The following is a 25,254-nucleotide window of genomic DNA, read 5'->3' as shown; positions in this document are numbered from 1 at the left end:
AGCTGGTATTAGCTAACATTATAAACAAGATACTGTGGTAAATCATTTGTATCCTATCTTCTCTTGGCCCTGTGGGGAAAAACAATCCTGATCTGAGTTAGCCCAAAAGGACTGCTTTGATCTGACTACAAATCCCCCTGTCCATTGTCGCCATTCCACTCATGCTAGGCATAGCCACATTGTCAGTGTATCTAGGTTATTAGAGCCCCAAATCCTTTTGGTTTTAGTTTTGGTTTTGGACAGAGTTCTCTATTATATAACCCTGGCTGTCTTGTAACTCCCTGTGGAGACCAGGCTGACCTCAAATACAGGGAGATCCATTTGCCTCTTCAATCACACACACTCACACTCAAATGCCACATTACATCCCACCCTCCTCCCAATGCTGGGATTAAAGCATGAGCCACCATGCCCAACTCAGTCTTTTTTTTTTTTTTTTTTTTTTTTTTTTTTGGTTTTTCGAGACAGGGTTTCTCTGTGTAGCTTTGCGCCTCTCCTGGAACTCACTTGGTAGCCCAGGCTGGCCTCGAACTCACAGAGATCCGCCTGCCTCTGCCTCCCGAGTGCTGGGATTAAAGGCGTGCACCACCACCGCCCGGCTCAACTCAGTCTTTTTTTTTTTTTTTTTTTTTTTTTTTTTTTTTTTTTTTTTTTTTTTGGTTTTTCGAGACAGGGTTTCTCTGTGTAGCTTTGCGCCTTTCCTGGAACTCGCTTTGGAGACCAGGCTGGCCTCGAACTCACAGAGATCCGCCTGGCTCTGCCTCCCAAGTGCTGGGATTAAAGGCGTGCGCCACCACCGCCCGGCTCTCAACTCAGTCTTTTATCTTACCCTTCCTCTGCCTGTTCCAACAGCAGATATTCAGGGGTCATCCTTTGTGACCTCAGGGTCTTACCTCATGTTGTGTGACACTATTCCTGGGGAGACATGAGCAAATGTCTTCTTACCTCAGATAGGAACTGGTGACAAACCAAAGTAAGGGTACCACCAGATTCCAACTTGGTGAGTCAGTCAGCTTTATTGGGGTTACTTACAGGAACAGAAATGACTCACAGACAGCTGCATCACCAAAGCACACCCTAGCATGGGTGACAGCTCACAAAAGCTGGAAACTGGAGCACACTGCACAACCTACATGTAGCTCAGCTGGTCTCTTCCCTCTTCCAGACAATGTCTCTGGGCAATCCTTAGTACTTAGATGCTTAGGGAGGAGGCATCTAGTGTATCTGGTCAGTTTCAGGGATTTCCTGCAGCCTTTGAGTTGCTTACTTCCTGAGCTTAAGGAGTTTCCCTAAAAGATGGCATTTTACCTCCCCTTTAGAACATCCTGTGTCTTAACAGGCTTCCTTCCCAAAAGGAGGACCTTATCTCCAGAAGAAAGTGCTATGCAACACTTCACTGAGGGTGAATCACCATTGAATATGTTACCAGCCCCATCTTTGTTATTCTGTTGCCGCATAACTGCTCTCTCTCTCAGTCCATGACACCATTTATAAGAACACTATCTGCTGTGTACACAATTACAGTGAGGTACACGGGTGTTTGATAAGTAGTTGTTGGGTGGCTAAGAAAAAATTCAAGTTCTCAGGTAATATTGGCATGTTGGTCAGAATTCTGTGTTCATAGCACCACACTATCAAATGAAAATTAGCCCATTCTCTACCACCTACCTCATCAGGGTAAATTAACAAAACTTTTCTTTTGGAATTGCCTTTAGAGTCTGATTTCTTCTTTTCAAATATCCCAATAGTATCAAATTTTGACTCTTTGAAGATAGATTCAATTTATGAAACTATCCAAAAGTTACTCAGAACAATAGACGAGTACTATAAAGGGACTGGGAGTTGTAGCAACATTATTGGTGCATGCAAAATTTTCCAAGGGAAGCTCCTAAGTCAGTATGTTTGAGGGTATAACATTATGTGATCTGACATACTAAATTGGGCACTGAAGACAAACCTGTGTAATCTCAGCCACTCAGACTGTCAGGAGGATTGAGGCCAGCCTTACAAGCAAACTTTGTCTCAAATTAAGAAAGAGGGCTGGAAAGATGGTTCAGTGGTTGACGCTCTTGCAGAGGACACAGGTTCGGTTTCCATCACCCCCATGGCAGCTCACAACTGTCTGTAACTCCAGTTCCAGGGATCTAACAACCTCTTCTGGACTTTATGGGTACCCGGCACACAATTGGTGCACAGATATACATACAGACAAAACACCCATGTGCATTTTTAAAAAAATAAAATATATATATACATATATATATATATGTATACATATATATATATTTTTTAAGAAACACAGAATTTTAGAAATAAAAGGCAAATTAAGAATTAATGTTTGGGCCGGGCGGTGGTGGCGCACGCCTTTAATCCCAGCACTCGGGAGGCAGAGCCAGGCGGATCTCTGTGAGTTCGAGGCCAGCCTGGGCTACCAAGCGAGTTCCAGGAAAAAGGCGCAAAGCTACACAGAGAAACCCTGTATCGAAAAACCAAAAAAAAAAAAAAAAAAAAAAAAAAGAATTAATGTTTGAAGCCGTGTGATGGTGGTGCGCACCTTTAATCCCAGCACTTGGGAGGCAGAGACAGGCGGATCTCTATGAGTTCGAGTCCAGCCTGGTCTACAGAGTGAGTTCCAGGACAGCCAGACTACACAGAGAAACCCTATCTCGAAAAAACAAAAAAGAAAAGAAATGATGCTTGTGTCTCTCTTTTGTACTTTTGTTTTTCCGAGACAAGATTTCTCTGTGTAACAGCCCTAGTTGTCCTAGAATTCACAGAGGTCCACCTACCTCTGCTTCGCTGCTGGGATTAAAAACGTGTGCCACAACCACTCAGCTTTATCTCTTTTTTAAAATAAAAGATCTGATGTAAATTTTTAGAGGGGAGGAGAGACATGCGTCATTAAATACACAAATCATTACATCAGTCTCAGTTCTGTCATCATTAAATTTACTAGTTAGTGTACACATAGTTTGTGTCACATAGTAGAGAAGTGCATTTTGCCATAGTGTTTAGTATTTCGTTATAAAATAATGTCGTCTGCTAGGCCTGTAGCTTGGGAGACTGAAGTTGGAGGATCACATGAGTTTGAGGCCAACCTGAGCTGTAACAAAGAGACCTTACCCAATAAACAAACAGAAATTATCTGTTCTCAGCACTAGATTTCATGATCAAATCCCACTTAGCAGAATTTGTGTGAAGGGCTTGTGAGCACTGTGTCATATGTCACTGGTTTCTTCTACAAAGACAGAACATTCTTCACAATCCAAGAGAAAAAGAAGACTCGTTCGGGATGTTTGACGGCTATGATAGCTGCAGTGAGGACACAAGCAGCAGCTCCAGCTCCGAGGAGAGTGAAGAAGAAGTTGCTCCTTTACCTTCCAGTCTCCCAATTATCAAAAATAATGGACAAGTCTACACATACCCAGATGGTAAATCTGGCATGGGTGAGTGTCCACACTTTGACCCGCTGCATGAGGGTGTTTTGTTTGAGGGTGTGTTTTCATTTGATGTTTTTGTTAGGTTGGTTTGGTTATTTTACTTTATTTTTAGACAGTGTCTTGCTGTAGAGCCCAGACTGGTCAAGAACTCACAATCATCCTGTCTTTGCTGGGATTATGAACAATGTCACCATGCCTTTAGCACTTTTAAAGGATTATTTGAAGATACGGAGCCTGAAACTCCTGAGTTCCAGATAAGATCGCAGAGTTTATCTCTGCCATCCTACCTTCTAGTGGGAAGCAAGTAGAACAACAGCAAAGCACAGGCATAATTCAGTTAATGACTATCCCTCCTGTAGAGCTGAAAGTGGGAAAGATCGTAGAGTTTTAAAAACACTTGAGGTAGGGCTTCTCGGTGACAATTCATCAAGATTTGTGGGGGGCAGGAGGCAGTTGAGGACTGGTTGGTTGGTTTTCAGAACAGGTTGCTGTGACTCACAGACTGGCCTGGAACTTGATAGAGTATTCCTGCCTCACTTGCCCCACCATGCCTGGCACATAAGTTATTACCTCCAATAATAAGGTGCTGCCTGTCTTACACAGAAAGTGGTCTCATTTTTAGTGGTTCTCAGCACTAGAATATGCTTTATTTTGAGCCAAAATTATCCTATTTTGCCTTTTTTCATTTGGGTTTAATGTTACTTTTAAGGATAAACTAGGGGCGAAGAGGTAATGCTTCCCTAGCATGCACAATGCCCTAGGTTCCATCCTTGGGATCACAAATAAAAAAGCGTATGTGCATGTGTAAAGTGACCCCTTTTTTTTTTTTTTTTTTTAAATCAAGCTGCCAGAATATTCTAGTCTTCTTATAATGACATCTCTCCACACTAGACCACTTACTTTGGTGTATTTCTGAGGCCTGTCAAATAACCATAGTCATTTCCTCCACTTCTTTTAGTATCAGAGAAATTCCACTCATCAATATCCTGGCCACTTTTTCCTGGTAATATTCAGATTATTTGCTAATAGGAACAGCTCTTCCTGATTTGCCTAATGCTATTATCAATCCCACTAAAACACCCCATCCTCAAAACATTTCCAGCAAATGGCTGGTTATACTGGGGCCAAAAGATATTTCAGCCTTGCTGTCTTCTTCAGGACACTGCAGTTAAGTCACTGGCTTTTTCTAAAATAATGCTGGGCTTAAGATAATAGCTATTTTTTCTAGCATTTTTTTTCTCTTTTTTAAATTGGAAGGTGGGGTTGAAAGGTGGAGGTGTATATGTTTTTGCACATACCATAGCACACTAGGAGAGATCAGAAAGACAGCTGTGTGTAGTTAGTTCTCTTCCACCTGTATGTGCATGTGAGAGATCCGGTTCAGCTTGCCACACTTGCTTGGCAAGTGCTTTCACCTACAGAGCCAGCTCACTGTTTGATTGTTGCTTTTGTTTGGTTGGGTTTTGATTTTGGTTTTTTGATAATAGGGTTTCTCTGTGTAGCCCTGGAACTCACTCTGTAGACCAGGCTGGCCTCAAACTCAGAGATCCACCTTCCTCTGCCTCCTGAGTCTGGAATTAAAGGTGTGCGCCACCACTGCCTGGCTTTTATTGTTTTATGGCATATATAAACCAACCTAAACCAATTTGGGGCTTTGATTTCTTTTAGAAGCCTCTTTCTTACTGATCTTTGATCGTAGAAATTTTTTTTTTAATTGTGTCATCTGGTGTTGGACACTATGTCATCTCATTTTTCAGCTATGTATCATTTACAGATGTGATAATCCTATTTTGTACATCCTGTCTTTTAACTAAGAAACTGAACGTGGTAAGCCTGGTATAGAGTTCTGCAAACCATATAAAAAATTGTACTTAGTTAAGAGTGGCTGTAGTGGCAACACTTGAAGAGACTAAAAAGCAGGAAGATCCAGCCTGGACTACACAGGGAAGCTGTCCCAGAAACAAATATTTTACCAATTTCAGTGTTTGAGGCAATAGCTCAGTCAGTAAAGTCCATGCTATATAAGCATGAGGACCTGTGTTTGATCGCCAGATAACATGTAAAAAGCCAAGTATGATAGTGTCCACTCGTAATCCCAGCCAGCACTAGGGTGGTGGAGACGGATGAATCCCTGGAGCTCCCTGGCAAGTCAGCCTAACCTACTTGGCAAGCTGTGAGCCAGACTGTCTCCAGAAAACAAGGTAGATGGCATCTAAGGAACAACAGCTGAAGTTGACTCCAGGCTTCCACACATACTCAGGCAGCAGGCGCGCACGCACGCATACACACACACACACACACACACAATGCATACACTGTCACAGAACTTCATTTACCAAAACTCACAGGGTCATCTGTGGTGATTCATCCAAGAATTCCATCACTTGAGAGGCTGTAGCAGGCAGATTGAGAGTTTGAGGCCAGCCTGGCCTACATAATATGAGACCTTTGTCTGAGGAACAAAACAAAACAAAAAGATTGCCCAATCAATTAAAATGTACCTAGGACCAGGGGTGATGGTGTACTCCTTTAATCTCAGCACTCTGGAGACAAAGGCAGGAGGATCTCTCTGAGGTCGAGTCCAGCCTGGTCTACATAGCAAGTCCCAGGGCAGTCAAGACTTGACAATGTCTCAAAAAAACAAAAAACCATGTACCTAGGGAAAGCTAGATGTGTGGCTCTGGGTAGAGTTCTTTCCTTGCATGGAAAGAAACTCTGTTAAATCTAGCACCACAAACCAGAAAAGAAGGATTTCCTAGGTATTTTCTGCTCCAGCTGACATTTCTCAGTCATGGTTGACAAAGCTATATGAAAACTTTTGTCAGAAGTATTGAACTTGGTGTGGTGGTACCTTTAATTCCAGCTCCTAGAAAGCAGAGGCAAGCAGAGCTCTGAGTTTAAGGCCAGCCTAGACTACATAGTGAATTCCAAGCCAACCAGGGCTACATAGTGAGACCCTGTCTCAAAAAAAAAAAAAAATACAGCTTAATTCCTATTGTTAATTATTCTTGCTGTAGTTTGGTGATGCCCTACCAGTGTGGAAATCTTATCACAAAAGAGCATTGTAGTTTGATGTTGTATAATTCTTGTCAAGGATTCATTGTCCACTTGACTGGTTTGGTTTTGTTGGGAGATAGGGTGTTGACCAGACTGGCCTAGAACTCACTGTGGAGACAGGGCCTGCTTTTGCCTCCCAAATGCTAGGATCAAAACAGAGCTCTACTGTGGCAGACTTAATGATCTAGAATCTTTATAGAACCATTCTTTTTTTTCTCAAATGGGACACCGTATATTCATTGGCAGTGTCTTGTAGTTTTGGTGTTCTGTCTTGTTTCCATTTCTCGTGGATTTGTAAGTGCTGGTTATGCTACAGGTGTCTTCAGTTTAACCATTTGGGTGGAATGTTAACCTATGGATTTTTTTGTTTTATTTTCTCTCTCTCTTAGGTAGTACTAAGGATTAAACCTAGACCTCATGCATGCTAGTGCTCTGCCACTGAGCTGTATCCCAGCCTACTTTTTACTAAGACAGGATTTTACTTAGGTACCCACACTGCCCTTGAATTCACTCTGTAGCCTAGGCAGACCTTGAACTCTCAACCCATCTGACTTGGCGTGCTTGCATAGCCAGGCCCAGCTCTGTTTGAATTTTTTGAATTTTGGTTTGTGTAACATGTGTTTATGTAATTCTGCCTTTCGGGCTATTGGTCATTATTTAATGCCCATCAGAAGCTAAGTTGTCTCTTATCCTGACTTCTACCTCACACTTGAAGCCTGCCCCATCCTTCTGTGTCCCCTGGACATAATTTGAAAGAATCCTCTTAATTTTTCTACTTGCTCTTTTTTGGTTTCAACCTTTGCAATATTTTAAAGGCTTTTGCTATAATTTTGTTAATCCTCAATTATGTTGTACTCCTTTTAGTCTTTTGTTCATAATCCTTTTAAAAGCTGAAATTCATAATATATCATATATATATATATGTATGTATCAGTACATACAAAAATACCAACCACATAATAAACATTAGGAAAATACTAGTTGAAAGCAATCGTGCGTGCTCACTCTCACACAGGCACACGAGGGCACGCGCTCTCTCTCTCTCCCTACCTCCCTACCTCCCTCCTTCCCTCCCTCCATCTCCACACACTCAGTGTTGGGGTTACAGACATGCCTCTTGACATTTTTAAAGCCTTTAGGACTTCAGGAAATTTTCAGACTTTATAGACCACCACCACCACTACCACCATGGCATCATACAGGTCCTGTCTATAACTTTTCTCTATCGTTTGTATAAGAGAGGGAAGAAAGCTCATTGCTGATTTTTAGCTAAATACCTCTAGACAAGTGGAGAGATTTGATTTTACTATATGATCTTTCATACTGATGTTCTTATTTTATTAATTAGCTACCTGTGAGATGTGTGGGATGGTCGGTGTACGAGACGCTTTTTACTCTAAAACAAAACGTTTCTGCAGTGTTTCCTGTTCACGAAGTTACTCGTCAAACTCTAAGAAGGCAAGCATTCTGGCCAGACTTCAGGTAACGGTACAGAAACCTTCTTATTCTTCCTGTTTCCCACGGCTTTCACTTACCTGTCATCTGACTGTGGTTCACTGCACTCCACCTCTGTCCAACTGGCCAGTGATCTACAGCCACACTTTTAGGAAATGTATGAGCCACAAGTAATATAAATTGGAATATCTTATGTGATGGAGACAGGCTGTCCAAAATGAGCTGTAAATTAACTTTATAAATCAACTAAAAAGACCTTTTTCCACATAAGTACAATTAAACACCTTGTTATATGTAGAAAATATAGCCATTTTCTCTTATGCTCCCTCCCCAATGTTTCCTTGAGTTAATATCAAGGTAGAATCACCATTTTGGTAAAAATTATGTATTTTTGGGTTTTTCTGTTTTCTTTTGTTTGCTTTTTCCTCATCATGCACTGTATTTTGGTTTATGTTCTTTGTTCTTGGGATTTTTGTTGCTGGTGATAAACCCCAGCTTTGTGCGTGATAGTCAAGTTCAACTTTGTACTTTTGAGTGCAACCAGTTTGATACCTTAACCAAATATGTTTGCTAATATAACTCACCTCTTTAAAAACATCCATGAAATGAAAATCATCTTTTAAATGTATATTAGCACCTACAGAACCCTGGAGTCTTGACTACTTGACTAAGTTGTTACGTACCATCTAAAAATTTCTTAAGGCATTAGAATACTGATTTTTGTAATTATCTTTTGTATGGTCACAGTTTTCCTCTCATTTAACTTATTGTGATCATTACATAGCACTGAAGTTATTTAAATCCCTCAGATGAAGGAAATACATCACTTAGATGTATTTCTATATTTCAGATAGACAGTTATCCTGAGCAGTGGTCTGTACCCAAATGGATGGGATGTTTGTCACACTGAATTTGGCCATGATCATTATGTCATTGACATTTTGCGTTAGCACTAAAGGTATAAACCTCAGTCACTTGCTCTTTGAACATTCGGTTGTCTTCTCTTACCATATCAGTAGCAATGCTTCGCAGCTGCATGAGTGAATAACACTGATTCTGTCTACTCTAAGAAGAGGTCAAGTATCCACCACAGCCTATATTTTAACATTTTGTGGGATATAATTTTATTAACATATTAATTCGCATATTGCTGTTTTAGTCTGCGCCAGCTCTGCTGCCCATATTAGATAACTACATTGTAGCAGAACAAAAAGAAAAAACTTTCATGTTAAAATTCCTTGTATGTTTCCTCTGCTTTAATAATTTTCTAAACCCTCAATATTTAAGCAGAATGAATAGTATGCAATCATGTTAAATTTCAGTTGTGGAGGGGTGAAGAATTCTATTTACTTAACTTTTCTTGTTTCAGGGTAAGCCTCCAACAAAGAAAGCAAAAGTCCTTCAGAAACAACCTTTAGTTGCTAAATTAGCTGCCTATGCTCAATATCAAGCTACCTTGCAAAATCAAGCAAAGACAAAAGCAGGTAATTCTGGTGAGTGTAATAAAAGAGAAATATTATTCATCTGACTGGATTCAAGTAATAGCATTTTAACCTTGGGTTGCATTTGGACTGTATGTTTTTTCTGTTAGCACATTAAGACTGTGTGCTTCCTGGTATCAAGTGGTTGGTTGTTAATGATTGTAGAAGGGAGTAATTGACACACAAAGACATTCTAATGGTGGTGGTAATGTGTTTGTAAATCCAACTGGGACATCCCCAATTAGAAATAGGAAATTATTTATTCATATTTATGTTCATATTATTTGGTCAAGTTCTTTAATCTTTATGGGAAAACAAAAGTTATGATGAGAGTAGGTTTTGAAAAGAGGATCTTACTATGTGTCGCTTAGAAGACTCTGATCTGGGGAAGAAGGCACTTGTTTAGTGGTAGAGTACTCACCTAGTGCACAAGGCCCTCATTCAATTCCTGGCACCACCAAAAAAGAAAATCTGAAATCGAAAATATTTTGAAATATGTGCCATTAACGTTGATGCAAATGCCTGGAAATCCGTGGAACTCTGAAATGTGATATACTTTTGGTAGCAAGTATTTAGAAAAGGGTTTTAACCAGTAAAAGCTCATGTTATTTGGAAAAGCAAAAGTTATGATGAGATATATGATGGGTTTTGAAAAGAGGGTCTTACTATGTGTCCCTAGAAGACTCTTATCCCCGCCCCCCCTTCTATCACCTCTCAAGTGCTTTGAGTACTTTTCACCAAAAACTTTCTTTTTGGGGGTTGGTTGGTTGAGTTTTTTTGTTTGTTTGTTTTGTTTTTGTTTTTTGTTTCTTTGAGACAGGGTTTCTCTGTGTAGCCCTGGCTATCCTGGAACTCACTCTGTAGACCAGGCTGGCCTCCAACTCAGAGATCTGCCTGCCTCTGTCTCCAGAGTCTCCCAGGTGCTGGGATTAAAGGCGTGCACCACCACAGCTGACTGGGTGGTAGTGCTCACCTTTAATCCCAGCAATCAAAAGGCAGAGGCAGGTGGAACTCTGTGAGTTCGAGGCCAGCCTGGGCTACAGAGTGAGTTCCAGGAAAGGCTCCAAAGCTACACAGAGAAACCTTGTCTTGAAAAACCAAAAAAAAAAAAAAAAAAAAAAGAAAAGAGAGAAAGAAAAACAACAAAATAATAATAATAACAACAACAACAGCGGGCTCACAAAGTGTAGCTCAGCAGGTAAAAGTTTAGAAACCTGAATTTAGTCCCTGGGCCCCCCACATGTTCCCCAGTAAATGTTAAATAAACAACACTTTTTTTGGAAATCAAATGTTGGAGAATTATATCTAAGCTTCCTTTATTTCAGCAGTCTCCGTGGAAGGCTTCAGCTGGGGTAACTACATCAACAGCAATAGCTTCATAGCAGCTCCAGTCACCTGTTTCAAACATGTGAGTATGAAATTTCTCCCTTACCATGAAATGTGTGATCTTTAAATCTGAAGAAACATAACACCTCATCATCTTATCCTTAGAAAGGTTGTGTTATACAATAAATAAAAAATGCTTCTCCTTTATTAATTATTATACCTAATAGTTAAGAATAACTTGTGTTTTACAAGTAAAATCTTTGTTAGCCCAACAAAAAAAAGCCCTTTTTGAGGGCTTCTGAAGTGTTGTAGCTCAGTGGCAAGGTGATTGCGTAAATCATTCAAGGCCCTGTGTTTTGCCTCCAACATAAAAAAAACTTTTAGTGCAGGCTGGTGAAATGACTCAGCAGTTAAGAGAACTAGCTGCTCTTCCAGAGGACTAGGGTTCAATTCCCAGCACCCACATGGTAGCTCACACTTGTCTGTAACTCCAGTTCCAGGGCTTCTGACATACGTGCAGGCAAAACACCAATGTATTTTTTAGTTGCAATATGAGTGATTTTGAACAATAAAAATTACTATCTTGCCGTGGGCACGCCTTTAATCCCAGCACTCAGGAGGCAGAGCCAGGCGGATCTCTGTGAGTTTGAGGCCAGCCTGGTCTGTAGAGTGAGATCTAGGACAGACACCAAAAAACTACACAAGAGAAACCCCCAAAAAAAGAAAGAAAGAAAGAAAAGAAATTACTATCTCAGCCAGTTTTCATGTTAAACCATATGAAACATGAAACATGTAGGAGGAGTTCTGTAACAAAACTGGATGGCTGCTAGCGGTATCATGGGGCTCAACCTAACACATCCCAAGAACTTTGCGATTTGAACAAGTAATTTCTAAAAGAGGTGTCTTTCCTCTAGTTCTGTTTTTGCCTCCAAATGTAAAATCACACACCAATGAAGCAACAGGAATGTTTCTTGTGAGCTGGAGTAAGTGATCTGTGTCATTAAAAACAGTTTGAAAGGTGTTGTTTTCAGAGCATCTGATGTAAAAACAATGTGTCAATATCATGTTATTTCACTTTGATTTATCTTTGGTAATTTGCCCTAACATTTCTTAACCTGACATGATTAATTGATATTTAAAGACTGTCTACTGTGCATACATAAACAGAAAAGAAATCAGTGTAGTTTTGTTCTCACTTAGCATTTTGCTAAGGGTTTTATTAAATAACAGCATGTGAACAAAACTGCACATACTTTCTTACTAGCTTATTAATTCTCTAGTGTAAATGTATATTAAAGCTCGGTGCATTAATTTGTTGGTTTTCTTCCTTTAATGTACAAATGTTAAGCTCTTTGTCTGTGGCATGCTGTCTAAGAGAACCTAAAATGGAACTTTTAGGTGCTTAGCCGAGAGTCAAGTGGATGATCTATGCTATACTGTTGATAATACAGACGTACTGGGGAAGAACAGAGTAATATACATGGTTGCATTATGTACAACAGCTACAAAGAGAACTGCAGAGCTGGAGTGTCACTCACAGGACACCTACCCAGCCACATAGATCATGTACTTAGCACTGCAGAGCATAAAGCACAAATGCAGTCCTCACAGTGTTGCTCTGTGGTGCTGAGATGCTCAGAATTCCATAGTAAGTCTTCATCCCAGATTCCTGACACACTTGTCTGTTGTCTCTTTTTAAATGGCTTCCATCTTTCTTTAGATCTTCTTTTTAATGTTTTATGTCATAAACTAGGTCAAGTCTTTTTATATAAGTAGCCAGAATATTTTAAAAATAGCATTCAAGGTCCTGAAAGTGTATTTCAGTTCCTGTCCATATCTTTGAACAGTTATGCTGAATGAAGTTGAGTACATCTCTTAAAATAATTAAGTTGGTTGATTTTGCTTACAGCTTTGCTATTTTAAGATTGAAATGGTCATAGGGCAGATAATTCTACCTTGGAAATAAGTACAATTCCAGAAAGGAATGGAAAAATGAATACTAAATTAAGAGTTGTGGTTATGTGAAGGGGAGCTGTTTGAATGGGGTTGGAGATAGTAATAAAGGACCTATTTTATAATTTAAAATTCAGTTCAGGATCTGGGTATGGTAGCATATACTTATAATCCCAGCACTTCGGAGGTGGGAGGTGGAAGCAGGAGGATCCAAGAGTTCAAGGCTAGCCTTGGCTACATAGTGAGTTCAAGACTCGAAGTAAAGGATATTCTATGGCATAGAGTGGAGCAGCTAACTTATTAATAAGGATAATGTGACATCTTCCTTTCTCACTCAAAATGAAGCATCTGTCGGTTATGTGGAGCCCATCCCTGTTCCGCTCACCTTTCTTTTTTTTTCTTTTTTTCTTTTTTTTTTTTTGAGACAGGGTTTTCTTTGTGTAGTTTTGGTGCCTGTCCTGAATCTCGCTCTATAGACCAGGCTGGCCTTGAATTCACAGAGATCCACCTATCTCTGCCTCCCAGGAGTGCTGGGAGTAAAAGTGTGTGCCATCACCGCCAGCCCACTCACCTTTCTTTACTGCTTCCTCCTTATCAGAGAGGAAAAGCTTTGTCTTAGTACATTGAATTTGCTCTATTGATTTGATCAACATTTCAGGTGAAGTCATTTGATTTAAGAGGTAGAACTCATGCTAACCTCAATTTTATTCTTCAGAGTAGACTCTCCAGTCTTCTCCTGGAGATCATTTTCTATCTTGTCTCTAAGAGAAGTTACTGGCTTGGGCTGTGGGAAGTCTCTCACCAGGAATTACTAGGAGCAGAAGACCCTGTCTCATAGAACCATGCCTCTAAGACTTAACACATTCTCTAACAGGTTTTCTTCTTAAGAGACCCATGTCTGCTCTCTAACCCACTTGGGTATCAAATAGGAACCTTCTTGCTGGTAGAGATTCTTTTTCAAACCTAATTTATAAATACTCATCTAATATGTGATGCAGAGGCAAAGCTGTTCGGGTTGAAATAGGAGTATGAGTGTGTTAACAGAATCCTGACTGCCTGGATTCTCCAGTTTAACCAACCTCTTCTCAAGTAAGGGTCCAAATACCCTATTGTCAACACTTAAAACAGTCAGATATTTCAACTATGAAATTCTTTAAATTTCTGTAAATGAAGTTCCACAACATACGTTAGCTCATACACTGCTCTTTCAGGACTCAAGTTCTGTTCCCAGTACCCATTGTTGAGTGGTTCAGAACTGCCTGTAACTCCAGCTCCACAGAGATCTGATGCCTATGTCCTCGATGGGCACCTATATACACATACACAAAGCCACAGACATACATAAACATAATTTAAAATAAAAATATCTATTTTAGAGTCAAGCATTTGGTGGTACACACCTGTAATCCCAGCGCTCAGAAGGATAAACCAAGTGGGCAGCTGTAGCTTAAAGTTTTCCTGCCTGGCCCACAGTCAGGATAAATCTCTCTCACCCACCAGTCCCACAGCCACTCAGACCCGACCAAGTAAACACAGAGACTTATATTGGTTACAAACAGGCTTCTTGCTAACTGTTCTTACAGCTTAAATTAATCCATTTCTATTAATCTATACCTTGCCACGTGGCTTGTGGCTTACCGGTACTTTACATCTTCCTTGTCCTGATGGCAGCTGGCAGTGCCTCCCCCACCCAGCTTCCTGTTCTCTCAATTCTCTTCTCTGTTAGTCCCGCCTATACTTCCTGCCTGGCCACTGACCAGTCAGTGATTTATTCATTGACCAATCAGCAACACATTTGACATACAGACCATCCCACAGCACTTCCCCTTTTCTTTTCTTAAAAAGGAAGGTTTTAACCTTTACACATCTCCAAAGTCAGCTTGGTATATTTGGGAATTTGGGCGTAGCTTCTCTTACTACTTCCTGCTGGAGGGGGGCGCTGTATCTTCTGGGGAAACAAAGAAAATTTTAGGATCATGGAGTAGTCCGTGAGGCTGTATCATCTGAGCCAGTTGCCTTGAAACGGTTCTGGATGTTGGATCATCTGGGCCATGGTGTCATCGGAGACCTTTCAGGTGGTCTTGGCTGGTCAAACCTGATGTGTCTTAATCTGGAACAAATCCATAGCCTCTGGCTTTCTGTGGAAACAAAAGCAGAGTCTCCTTTCCAAAGTAACATATCCTTATATCCAAATTTTGAAGTCAAGGTACCTTTAAAATATGCATATTGTTTTAACTCAGCTTCCTTTACAATCAGATATCTCTCTGTAGTTAAGAATCCCAAAGACAACACAATCCAGATTCTCTGTGTGATATCCATCTTTACAGGGCTTATTTTTTACATTAATTTTACTGTCTCTTTAAAGACTTTATTTTTTAAAACTATGTATTTGTTTCTATAACTGTATATATCACCTTTTTTGTCTCTTTCAAGCCTACGTATATTTTACACACATTGTAAACTATTACATCTGAATCTGTCTTATTGTGAATCTATTGCCTTAAACTGCAGCAGCTATGGCTGCTGGCTCCGCCCACCTCAGCTTCCCAAAATGGCGGTGTTACCTTTTCTACCAGCTCTGGGAGCTATCGTGGGTCTATGCTTTTATCCAAGCAGCGTGTAGTTCAGAAACCTCTTTTTTTTGTTTTGTACTAGCAAAGTCTAAATCCACCATGCAGCTTAATGTGCCACTTGCAGAGGCCTCATTCCCACCATACTGCAGGTCGAGCACGCACGCACGCTAGGAACCCGCCAGTAGCTCAAACCGGCAGGCTGCCGCTAACTTGAAAGAGACAACTAGGAACTGTTTTTAGCTTTGTTTTAGAATCTTTTTTCTCAGGTTTTAGGTGGAAACTCTTGCCACCATGTTGGACGCCATTTGTAGCTTAAAGTTTTCCTGCCTGGCCCACAGTCAGGACAAATCTCTCACCCACCAGTCCCACAGCCGCTCAGACCCGACCAAGTAAACACAGAGACTTATATTGGTTACAAACTGTATGGCCATAGCAGGCTTCTTGCTAACTGTTCTTACAGCTTAAATTAATCCATTTCTATTAATCTATACCTTACCACGTGGCTTGTGGCTTACCGGTACTTTACATCTTCCTTGTCCTGATGGCGGCTGGCAGTGTCTCTATTACCCAGCTTCCTTTTCTCTCAATTCTCCTCTCTGTTAGTCCCGCCTATACTTCCTGCCTGGCCACTGACCAATCAGTGATTTATTCATTGACCAATCAGCAACACATTTGACATGCAGACCATCCCACAGCAGGCAGCCATTGTATTGGCAGCAAGCCTAAGATGTGTACTAAGTACCAGGCCAACAAGGTGACGTAGCATGACTTTGTCTAATAAATAAAGACTCTTTGGAACCAACCTTAGTGCTGTAGCCCTGTAATCTCAGCTACAAAAGGATAACAAGTTTAAGGCCAGCCTAGGCAATTTGATGAGACCTCATTGTCACCAAAAGAAAGAAAAATAAGTCTACAATGAAAATTGAGTCCCTTTTGTCCTTTCCCATATTTCCCTAATAAAATCTGACTCAGACTTCAATCACAGTAAGAAACTACACTGATTGGTTTGACAGAGCAAATTGGTCTCTAGTCATTGTCTACTTTACATTGGCAATCCTGAGTTGGAAATGACTGAATTGGATAATAAAATTTTTACTAAATCATAAATTAACCAGATACAGTGGCACATACTTGCTTTCCCAGGAGTCAGGCGGCTGAGGCAAGAGCACTGTGAGTTCCAGGCCAACCTGGCTGCATTGTGAGACTATCAAAAATCTCAAAACAGCCGGGCGGTGGTGGCACAGACCTTTAATCCCAGCATTCGGGAGGCAGGCAGGCGGATCTTTGTGAGTTCGAGACCAGCCTGGTCTACAGAGTGAGATCCAGGAAAGGCACAAAGCTACACAAAGAAACCCTGTCTCGAAAAACAAAAACAAAACAAAACAAAAAAAAACTCAAAACAAGAGAGGAAAAATGTGATCTTTAATGTGTAGTCAGAAAGCTGGCAGCTTCTTCAAAATCCTTTAGCTTACCTAGACCTTTTCATAAATAAAGCTTTACTACTTTTTTGAGAAGCTGGGTTATAATTTTAAACTTATTTCATTTTCATAATTTAAAGTCCTTAGTTCTTTTTCAGATTACTTTTGTTATTTTAATTAAGTATATGTTTACATGTGGGTATGTGCACATAAGTACAGATTCCCATGGAGGCCAAAGATGTCAGATCCTCTGAAGCTGGAATTACAAGTGGGTATGAAACAAACTAAAGTCCTCTACAAAGGGAGTATGCACCAAGCCCTTTCTTAGTTCTTGGGTAGTAGCAGTCACACAAGGCAAAATAAAACAAACAAGAAAGAACCCATAATAATAATATAGAACTATATACCATTTAGATAATGATTCAGCAGATTTGCATGTATTTATCTGAGTGGGGGACGGTTGGCAAAGAATTGAGATAGGGTCTCTCACTACGTAGCCCAGGCTGGCCTAGAACTCAATCTTCTTGCCTCAGCCTCCTAAGAGGGATTATAAAGGTGTGCCATCACCTGTAGCTATGCTATGACTTGGGATTGGGGGTGTGGGGGACAGTGCTGGGTTTTGTGGTAGCAGGTGGGGGTGGGGATGATTTATTGATTGGTTGATTTTCAAAGCACGATCTCTGTAGAAGAGACTACTCTGGAAATCATGGCGGTCCTCCTGCCTCAGCTTCTTCTTGTTTGTTGGTATTAGAGACATGGTTTACCACACCTAGCTTATACTATGACTTTAAAGCTGAGTTAGTTTGACCTTTTCATTCTGCCTTCATGAGTATACCTTGTATCACTTATATAATACAGTCTTTCTGTTATTTTTTTCTCTGACCTGAGTGCAGCTTTTTTGAAGAAATAAATTTTTATTCATTTACTTGCAACATGTGTCAAATATACTTGTTTTAATAGAGAGATGGCTCAGTGGTTAAGAGTACTGGCTGCTCTTCCAGAGGTCCTGAGTTTAATTCCCAGCATCCACATGATAGCTCACAACAGTCTGTCACTGCAGTTCCAAGGGATCCAACACCCTCACACATGGATGAATGCAGACAAGACACCAATCCACAGAAAATAAAGTTTAAAAAAAGAAAAACAGAAGGCCTTGGTAGTAAATTTTTTTGTAGCAAAATTCGTGATATGATTTCTCAAATACATGTTTATTGGGAATATTATTCAACTAAAATTACCTTTTAGGTTGTCTTCCCCTCTGTCCTTGACTCACAGAAAGAGAACGCTAGAAAATGCATGATATAACTTTATCTCCTTTATAATTAAAGATAGAACCTCTATGTGTCATCTTAGATTATAAAAGAGGTGGCTCAGCATTTAAGAGTACTTGTTACTCTTTCAGGGGACCCAGGTTCAATTCCCAGCATCCACATAGTGCCTCACAGCCTTCTGTAACTACAGTTTCAGAGGATCCAAACCCTTCTTCTGTCTTCTGAAGACACCAGGAACAGACACTTATGCAAGCAGAACATTCATGTACATAAGACAAAGATAAATAATTCTAATCTTTGTGGCTGGAGAGATGGCTCAGTGGTTAAGAGCACTGGCTGCTCTTCCAGAGGTCCTGAGTTCAATTCCCAGCACCCACATGGTGGCTCACAACCATCTATTGTAGGATCTGATGCCCTCTTTGGCATAAAGGCGTACATGCAGATAGAGTGTTCATATACATTAAATAAATAATAGATCTTTAAGAAAAAAGAAAACTTGAGTTCATTTCTGGCACTTAGTGTTCCACCTAAGCTAACACTAACATGAAATATATTCTCTAAAAATCACCTGCCATAGGTTTTCAGGAAAACCTAATTTAAAGGAAGCCTAAGTAAATCTAAATGAATATCTTAACTTCGGACTCTATCCCAGAGTGGATTTTGTTCTTCTTTTGGTATCTCATAATGATTAAACTATGTTTTGTTTTATTTTAATTAGGCAGTTTTAAACCCAAGTGTGGTGGTGCATACCTGTAATCTCATCACGTAGAAGGCTTCCTTGTTTGGGAAGCTGAGGCAGGAGGATCACAGCGAGTATAAGGCTAGTTTGGTCTGTATACTTCCAGGCCAGCCTAGGCTACAGAGTAAGACCTTGTCTCAAAAAAAACAAAAACAACAAACTTCAAATTAGTGACTTCTACTTTTTTTTAAGCATATGTATAGCATTTTTCTCAGGTGTTCTCAAACATTCCGTTTTCCTTTTGTATTTTCCTTGCACTCCTCATCTCTATGCTACCCTCACCCCCACTTCACCTCAATAGATTCTGGTGTCAGATCAAAAGGTGAGTATGATTTCTGGAGAGAATAGGTTGGAGTTTTTGTTTTGTTTGGGTAAGGGCAGAAGCTGAGATAGGGCCTTGCTATGTATCCCAAGCTAGCTTCAGACTCAAAAAGTTCCTGCCTCGGCCTCCCACGTGCTGCGATTACAGATGGGCAGCACTGTGCCTGACTTCTTTCCTTGTCCTTTTTGACCAAACATTATTTCATCTTTTTCTAATAGGTACACTTTAGTAATCAAGTACTTTTTCATTTGGAGATATAGTAATGGTGGATTTTGCTTTATCATGGGGATAAATTCTTTCTTGATTTCCTACCTGCAGCTTCAGGTCTAAGCTCTGCCCATTTATACTCTCTTAAAGATTGAGTGTGGTTATCAAAAGTTGGAGGTTAGCAGTGCTGTAGAAGGAAATTGTTATTTCTGTATGCATCATGTGTGCCCTCTTAGAGTCTGAATACCAGTCATCTGGGCTATTGGACTAGCTGGGAATGTTCTCAAAGTGAAGGAAATAAGACTTCCTGCCAGGTTATTTTCCTTCAGATAGATAGGTTATCATACATTTGTGTTGGGGACCCCTCAGCATTTGGATTTGGCCATCTCTACAGGACCTGATGACAGCTTACTTTGCAGGGAAGGAGAGTCGCTCCCAGATAGCTCTCACGAGTGGCCCTGGAGCAGGAAGTGGTGGAGCAGATCTTCCTTGTTTGGGAGGAGCCTGAGGTAGACCTCGCATCCTGAGTCTGGAAGGTAAATTTGTTGTTACCTGTAAATGATGGTTCTGCTAGTTCATGCTATACCAATCCAGACTTCAGAGGTATCCCTCCTGCCAGCAGGAGAAGACAGATGACTTGGGTGAAGATGGCTGTCAAGCCCTGGGTCATTCCGTCTTCCACACTTAACAGAATTTTCTTTTTTTTTTTTCAAAAAAAGGGCAGATTTATCTATGAAATCACTATCATTTCAACACATCGAGCACATACTTTGTTATAACTGTAGTGCTCTATCTTGTTGATGTTTCTTTATTTTTTTTTTTCATAGAGTGAACCATATGGATTGGTTTAAGAGGGCCTAGCAGAACCACAACCTTACAGGCAAGAACAAATGTCACTTTCTGCTACTTTCTCCTATACCAATCCAGACTATAGGGACCAAACCAAAGATCTCCCACTCAAGTGAGCATTGCCTTTTTTTTTTAAGTAAATATTGATATTTCTTTAATAAATAGCACTAAAAAAGTATTTTCTTCAAAGATAATACTGGAGCTTTAAAAAATAATCAGCACAACAGATTGTCAAGTCTAGCTCAGAAAGGAGTCCTGTATACAAATTTCATTTAGCATTGTGCCCACCTAACCTGTAGCTTCTCAGCATAACCACAGCTCTTCTCAATAAAAAACAAATTAACAGATTTGGCAGTCAAGCAAAGAGTAGCTACCCTCCTTGAGTTTCATGCAGCTTTGTGCATGCAATTACCTGCACCTATCTTCTCTGATGGCTAAGCCTTACAAGAAATGAGTATATGGTCTTTATATTTATATATGTTAGCTTAGTTTGTGCTACACGTCTTCCTTCTAGCCTCTCCTTTTCTGATCATATCTGCTGGCAATAGGGATGGCCCTACAGTCTAGAATGATGTAGGGGGAGATAGCAGAACCTGAAGGATCCAGTCTTCCTGTTAAAAAGGAAAAGCAGGCATGGTGGCACACACACCTATAACCCTAGCACTTGGTTGCGGGGGAGGGCTGTGGCAGGAGCATTGCAAAGTGGAGGCTAATGTGGTATAATGGCAAATTCCAGGCCAACTTGAGCTACATAGCAAAACCCTGTGTCAAAAGGGGAGGGGGTAGTTTTGTTTTTTCCTTCCCTCTTGGAGAGATGTATATGTGTTCCTTCCCCCATAATCACAAATAATTGAGATCGGACGTGTCTCTAAGTTAATAAGGTGTACTCATTGCTTGCTACTCAAAGAGTTAGCCATTAACTGATTTTGTCTTTGGTTTCTAGATCTTAGTTCACTATTATTTGACATACTGTTCATCCTTCAGAAATTTGTAACTGTTTGTAGAGGGCAGGAGTTAAATATTGCTTTAGACTGACTCTATTTTGGGTTACCATCAAAGTATAAGGGGCATTCATTCCATGGAATAAATACATTTTCCCAATGTCTATATTTGCTAGTTCATGTCTATGCTTGCTTATCTTTTAATTTTGAGGCTGTTTTGTTTTCACCTGATTAATGCATATTATTAGGCCTTCTGGAACCTCACCTTATCCTTTTATTTATGTCCAGTGTTCTACATTTCATGGAAACCTGATTTTCCAGGGCCACAGAGACTAGAATTATCAGTACTAATGAATAATTATAAACTCGTGTACTTGACTTAATTTACTATTGCATAAAGCCCAAGTAATTGTGTATTGCCTTGCAGTTTAGGGACTCAGGAATGGGAACGTTACCTTTTGGGGAATATGATTGTTATACTCTTAGGTAGTTTTCTCAGTTGCCATCTTAACCAGTAGTATGGAGACCAATGATCAATAGCTCCAACATTGGAAGTTTTCTTTTCATAGTAATTGTTGCATGAGAAATTTTGAGATAATAAGTTACTTAACAATTTACTGCAGGCCTCGTTTCCCAAATCCCTTCAACTTCCCCCATAATGACTTCCCCAATGCTTTTTCCTGTCCGTCTGAATAGACTGTATTTACATTCTATGGATTTAACTTATATTTGAAATACAGATGCTTGTTTTATTTGTCCAGATCACATTGAAACCTGTTAATTGTAATTAATTTTTTTCCTAGTCTTGGGCAAGATCTTTAAAAATTAAGAGTTAAAATATTTTCTTTCAGTACGCATTAAAAACACTAAATTCCTCAAGTCACCTTGATTTTATGATGTTGGCCAAGTTTGTAATTTGGGTTTTAGAATAAATAATTACTTAAATGTCACATTTGAGCTTGAATTTTGAAGTCAATGTGGATCTAATAGGTGCAGATTCTGTCTTCTGTATTGAATTTGTTCCTTATTCTGGCTTTCTCCAAGTAGAATTCTTTACAACAAGGAATAGAAACTATACTTTAAGAAAATATGAATGGATTAAAATGACATTTTTATTTGAATATTCCATTATTGATGGTACTAATTTTGAATGGTGTTTCATGCTTATGTTACTAAGATAATAATTTAATAATTTTTGTATGACAGGCACCTATGGGGACCTGCTGGGGTGATATCTCAGAAAATGTAAGAATAGAAGTTCCCAATACAGACTGCAGTCTACCTACCAAAGTCTTCTGGATTGCTGGAATTATAAAATTAGCAGGTGAAAAGCATACATGATGATTTACTAGAAAATGCCAGGGACACAAACTTTTGTTAAATAAAAAAAGAGTATAAATTTTGCGGGTATTACCAAATAAATAATATATGTGTAGTAGGAGTTGGCAGGGTTTTTTTTATAAATAGCTAGACAATAAGTATTTTTGGATTTGTAGGGTTTGCAGTTATTACACTACCATTTCCCCCACTTTAACATGTGAACAACTGTAGCAAGATATAAACAAATGGATATAACTGTAGAATTTTATTCATGAAATTTGAGTCTCAGAAAGCTATCACATCTTTATCTGAAGGAAATATTGTTCCTTCAGTTCTTTCTAGCCATTTAAAAAAAAAAAATCTTCCAGGCAGTGGTGGTGCATGCCTTTAATCCCAGCACTCGGGAGGCAGGCAGATCTCGTGAGTTTGAGGTCTGGTCTACAAAGTGAGTTCCAGAACAGCCAGGACTGTTACACAGAGAAACCTTGTCTCGAAAAAACAACAGCAACAACAAAAAAAAATCAGGCACTTGGCCAGGCCAACTGGGTGAGCTTTATCTCCAGCTTGTCTCCCTATAACACTCTGAATATTACTTTACTGTACTGCCTATAGAGTGGCCTAGGTGCCAGGTGTGATGGCCGGCACTGGGGAGGCAGAGGCAGGTGGATCTCTTAGTTTGAGGCCAGCCTGGTCTATGGAGCGTGTTCGAGATCAGCCAAGCCTGTGTAACAGAAAGACCTTGTCTCAGAAAAAAACAAAAAAATGTCCTGGATGGGTGAGGGGGTAAATTCAAGGCCTTGTGTGCTGCTAGGCAAGGCCTCTGACAGTAAGCTGCATCTCTACCCCCTGAAAATAATTCTGATTACACTTTCCTCTTCCATCGTCACCAGTAGCATCTTTATTCTTTAAGGTAGTCACAGTTTGCAGCTTCACCCTGACAGTTTTTTTGTTTTTTGTTTTTTAATAGCTTCCCCAATATAAATGATCTGTTAACATGAAGCTGTTCTTTCTTGGAAAGTTTTTTTTATCTCATCCATACCTTTGATCACTGTGGCAAGAGTCCAGGCTCTGTGTTTTCTCCTATCCACTTCAATCCTAGGTCTTTTCCTTAAGACATCTGTCTACATAAGCATTCTTTAAATGCTTCTGTTGTTTGCTGTGCTATAATTCATGACAGCATTTATGTCCCAGATGTTTGAAACACCTGCATGTAAATAGTTCGAAAGATCAGCACATTTACTGTCAGAATTATTCCTAATTACTGATACTGGTTTTATATTTCTGTGTTTTCTGTTTGCCTCATATATCTTCTAAGTCACTTTGCTATTTTGGTAGTAAGCCTCAGAGAAGGCAAGAAAATCCCCCCAAAATTTATGGCCCAGCTAGCCTGGCATACACCGTGGCAGACAACAGAAAGACCCTATCTCAAACAGGGTAGAAGGGGAGGACTAACACACAACCCCAAAACAAAACTTTTTCAGAACTGTTTCAGACATTGATCACACTTAACATTCTAGCACTTGGGAGGTAGAGGGAGGAGCAGAAGGTTGTCTCCAGCCATGTCCTCAGTTTGATGCCAGCTTCATCTACATGAGACCCTGTCTCAAAAGAAAAAGAAAACTACACATTCTCATGAAGCTATCTCACCATTGGTTTTCACTGAGGTGTTCCCCCTTCTGAGAATTTGAGAAATTATAAATTGAAATGCAGAGGGAGAAGCCATGCTCTGAAAAACTGTCTTTGTATTACTAAGGGATTCTCAAAGTTGGACCATAGTCCAACAGACAGGATCAGTATTCTCAGGGACTTAGAAATATAAATTGTCCACACCAATCCCTGGCATGAGAGGGAGCCCCTAGAAGGGACTACCCTCTGCTTATAAACAGTAACAGGCATTTCTGCTACAGAGGGAAAGCAGAGTTTGACGCCATCACCCTAGGGGCTGGCTGAATCATTGTAGTTTTGTTATCTTACTATGTAATGATCATTTTGTGGGTTTTAGGTTACAATGCCCTTTTGAGATATGAAGGATTTGAAAATGATTCTTCTCTGGACTTCTGGTGCAATATATGTGGTTCTGATATTCATCCAGTTGGTTGGTGTGCAGCCAGTGGAAAACCTCTAGTTCCTCCTAGAAGTGAGTAACCTCATGGCCATTTTATTTTATTTTAAACTTGACACTTATTGATTTTAGAGGTATGAGTATTTTGCCTGCATGTATGTATGTATGTATGTATGTATTCATACATGATGCCTGGCCCCACAGAGGGCATTGGAGCCCCCAGAGCTGTAGTTGTAGGCAGTTGTGAGCCACCTTGTGGGTGCTGGGAATCAAACCCCAGTCTTCTGTAAGAGCAGCATGAGAGCAACAGCAACAAGTGCTCTAAACCCCTGGGCCAACTCTTGTGGGAGCCCGTTTTCAGGTTCCTCGTGGCTTTACCCAGCAGGTCTGCATAGAGGATGATTAGGACCACGGGCCTGAGTGCAGGTGTCTGAGATGGTCTGCACTTGGCTGTGCTGGGGGAGGAGGTCATTTGCTCCACCCCTTGTTGTCAGTATAAAAACCCTGTGGCAGAAACAGTCAGGGCCCATTGGAAAAAGTTCCAGGCCTTCTCAAGGCTATCTTTTATTTTCTATCTGTTTATCTCCGCAAGATTCTCCACAATAAATCCTTCTATCTAATATTTCCTGCTGTTCACACTCAAGAAAACTCTGGGGAGCTGGGGGGTTGGTGGGTAAACGCCCCACAAACTCTCCAACCCCATGGTCATTTTAAACGTGTGTATCTTAATGGTGTCTTACACATAATATCCTAAAGTGATACAGAAATTAAAATATTTTAATGTCAAATAGTTTTTATGTTAGCAAAGTATACATACTTTCTCCATTCTTGCTTCTTTTC

The 25,254-nt window shown here is 40.1% G+C and overlaps 1 protein-coding gene across 22 annotated transcripts in view; it reads left to right on the top strand.

Moving 5' to 3' along the window:
* Mbtd1 (mbt domain containing 1) overlaps positions 1–25,254 on the top strand; it is a 66,573-nt gene that overhangs the window by 18,481 nt on the left and 22,838 nt on the right. For 12 of the 22 annotated variants that reach the window (XM_052759264.1, XM_052759258.1, XM_052759266.1 and 9 more), the window contains 6 exons: positions 3,247–3,446; positions 7,846–7,985; positions 9,322–9,445; positions 10,759–10,841; positions 22,239–22,356; positions 24,355–24,489. In XM_052759264.1, coding sequence (XP_052615224.1) covers positions 3,293–3,446; positions 7,846–7,985; positions 9,322–9,445; positions 10,759–10,841; positions 22,239–22,356; positions 24,355–24,489 — 754 coding nt within the window. In that variant the 5' untranslated portion in view covers positions 3,247–3,292. The remainder of the gene's footprint in view (positions 1–3,246; positions 3,447–7,845; positions 7,986–9,321; positions 9,446–10,758; positions 10,842–22,238; positions 22,357–24,354; positions 24,490–25,254) is intronic. The other 10 variants (XM_052759267.1, XM_052759260.1, XM_052759265.1 and 7 more) reach the window with 6 other exon arrangements.

Source organism: Peromyscus californicus, unplaced genomic scaffold, assembly GCF_007827085.1.
Source record: "Peromyscus californicus insignis strain IS unplaced genomic scaffold, ASM782708v3 Scaffold_3__1_contigs__length_106647218, whole genome shotgun sequence".
Lineage (NCBI taxonomy): Eukaryota > Metazoa > Chordata > Mammalia > Rodentia > Cricetidae > Peromyscus > Peromyscus californicus.
The sequence above is the reverse complement of the archived record's forward strand: the minus strand, read 5'-3'. Positions and strand labels throughout refer to the sequence as shown.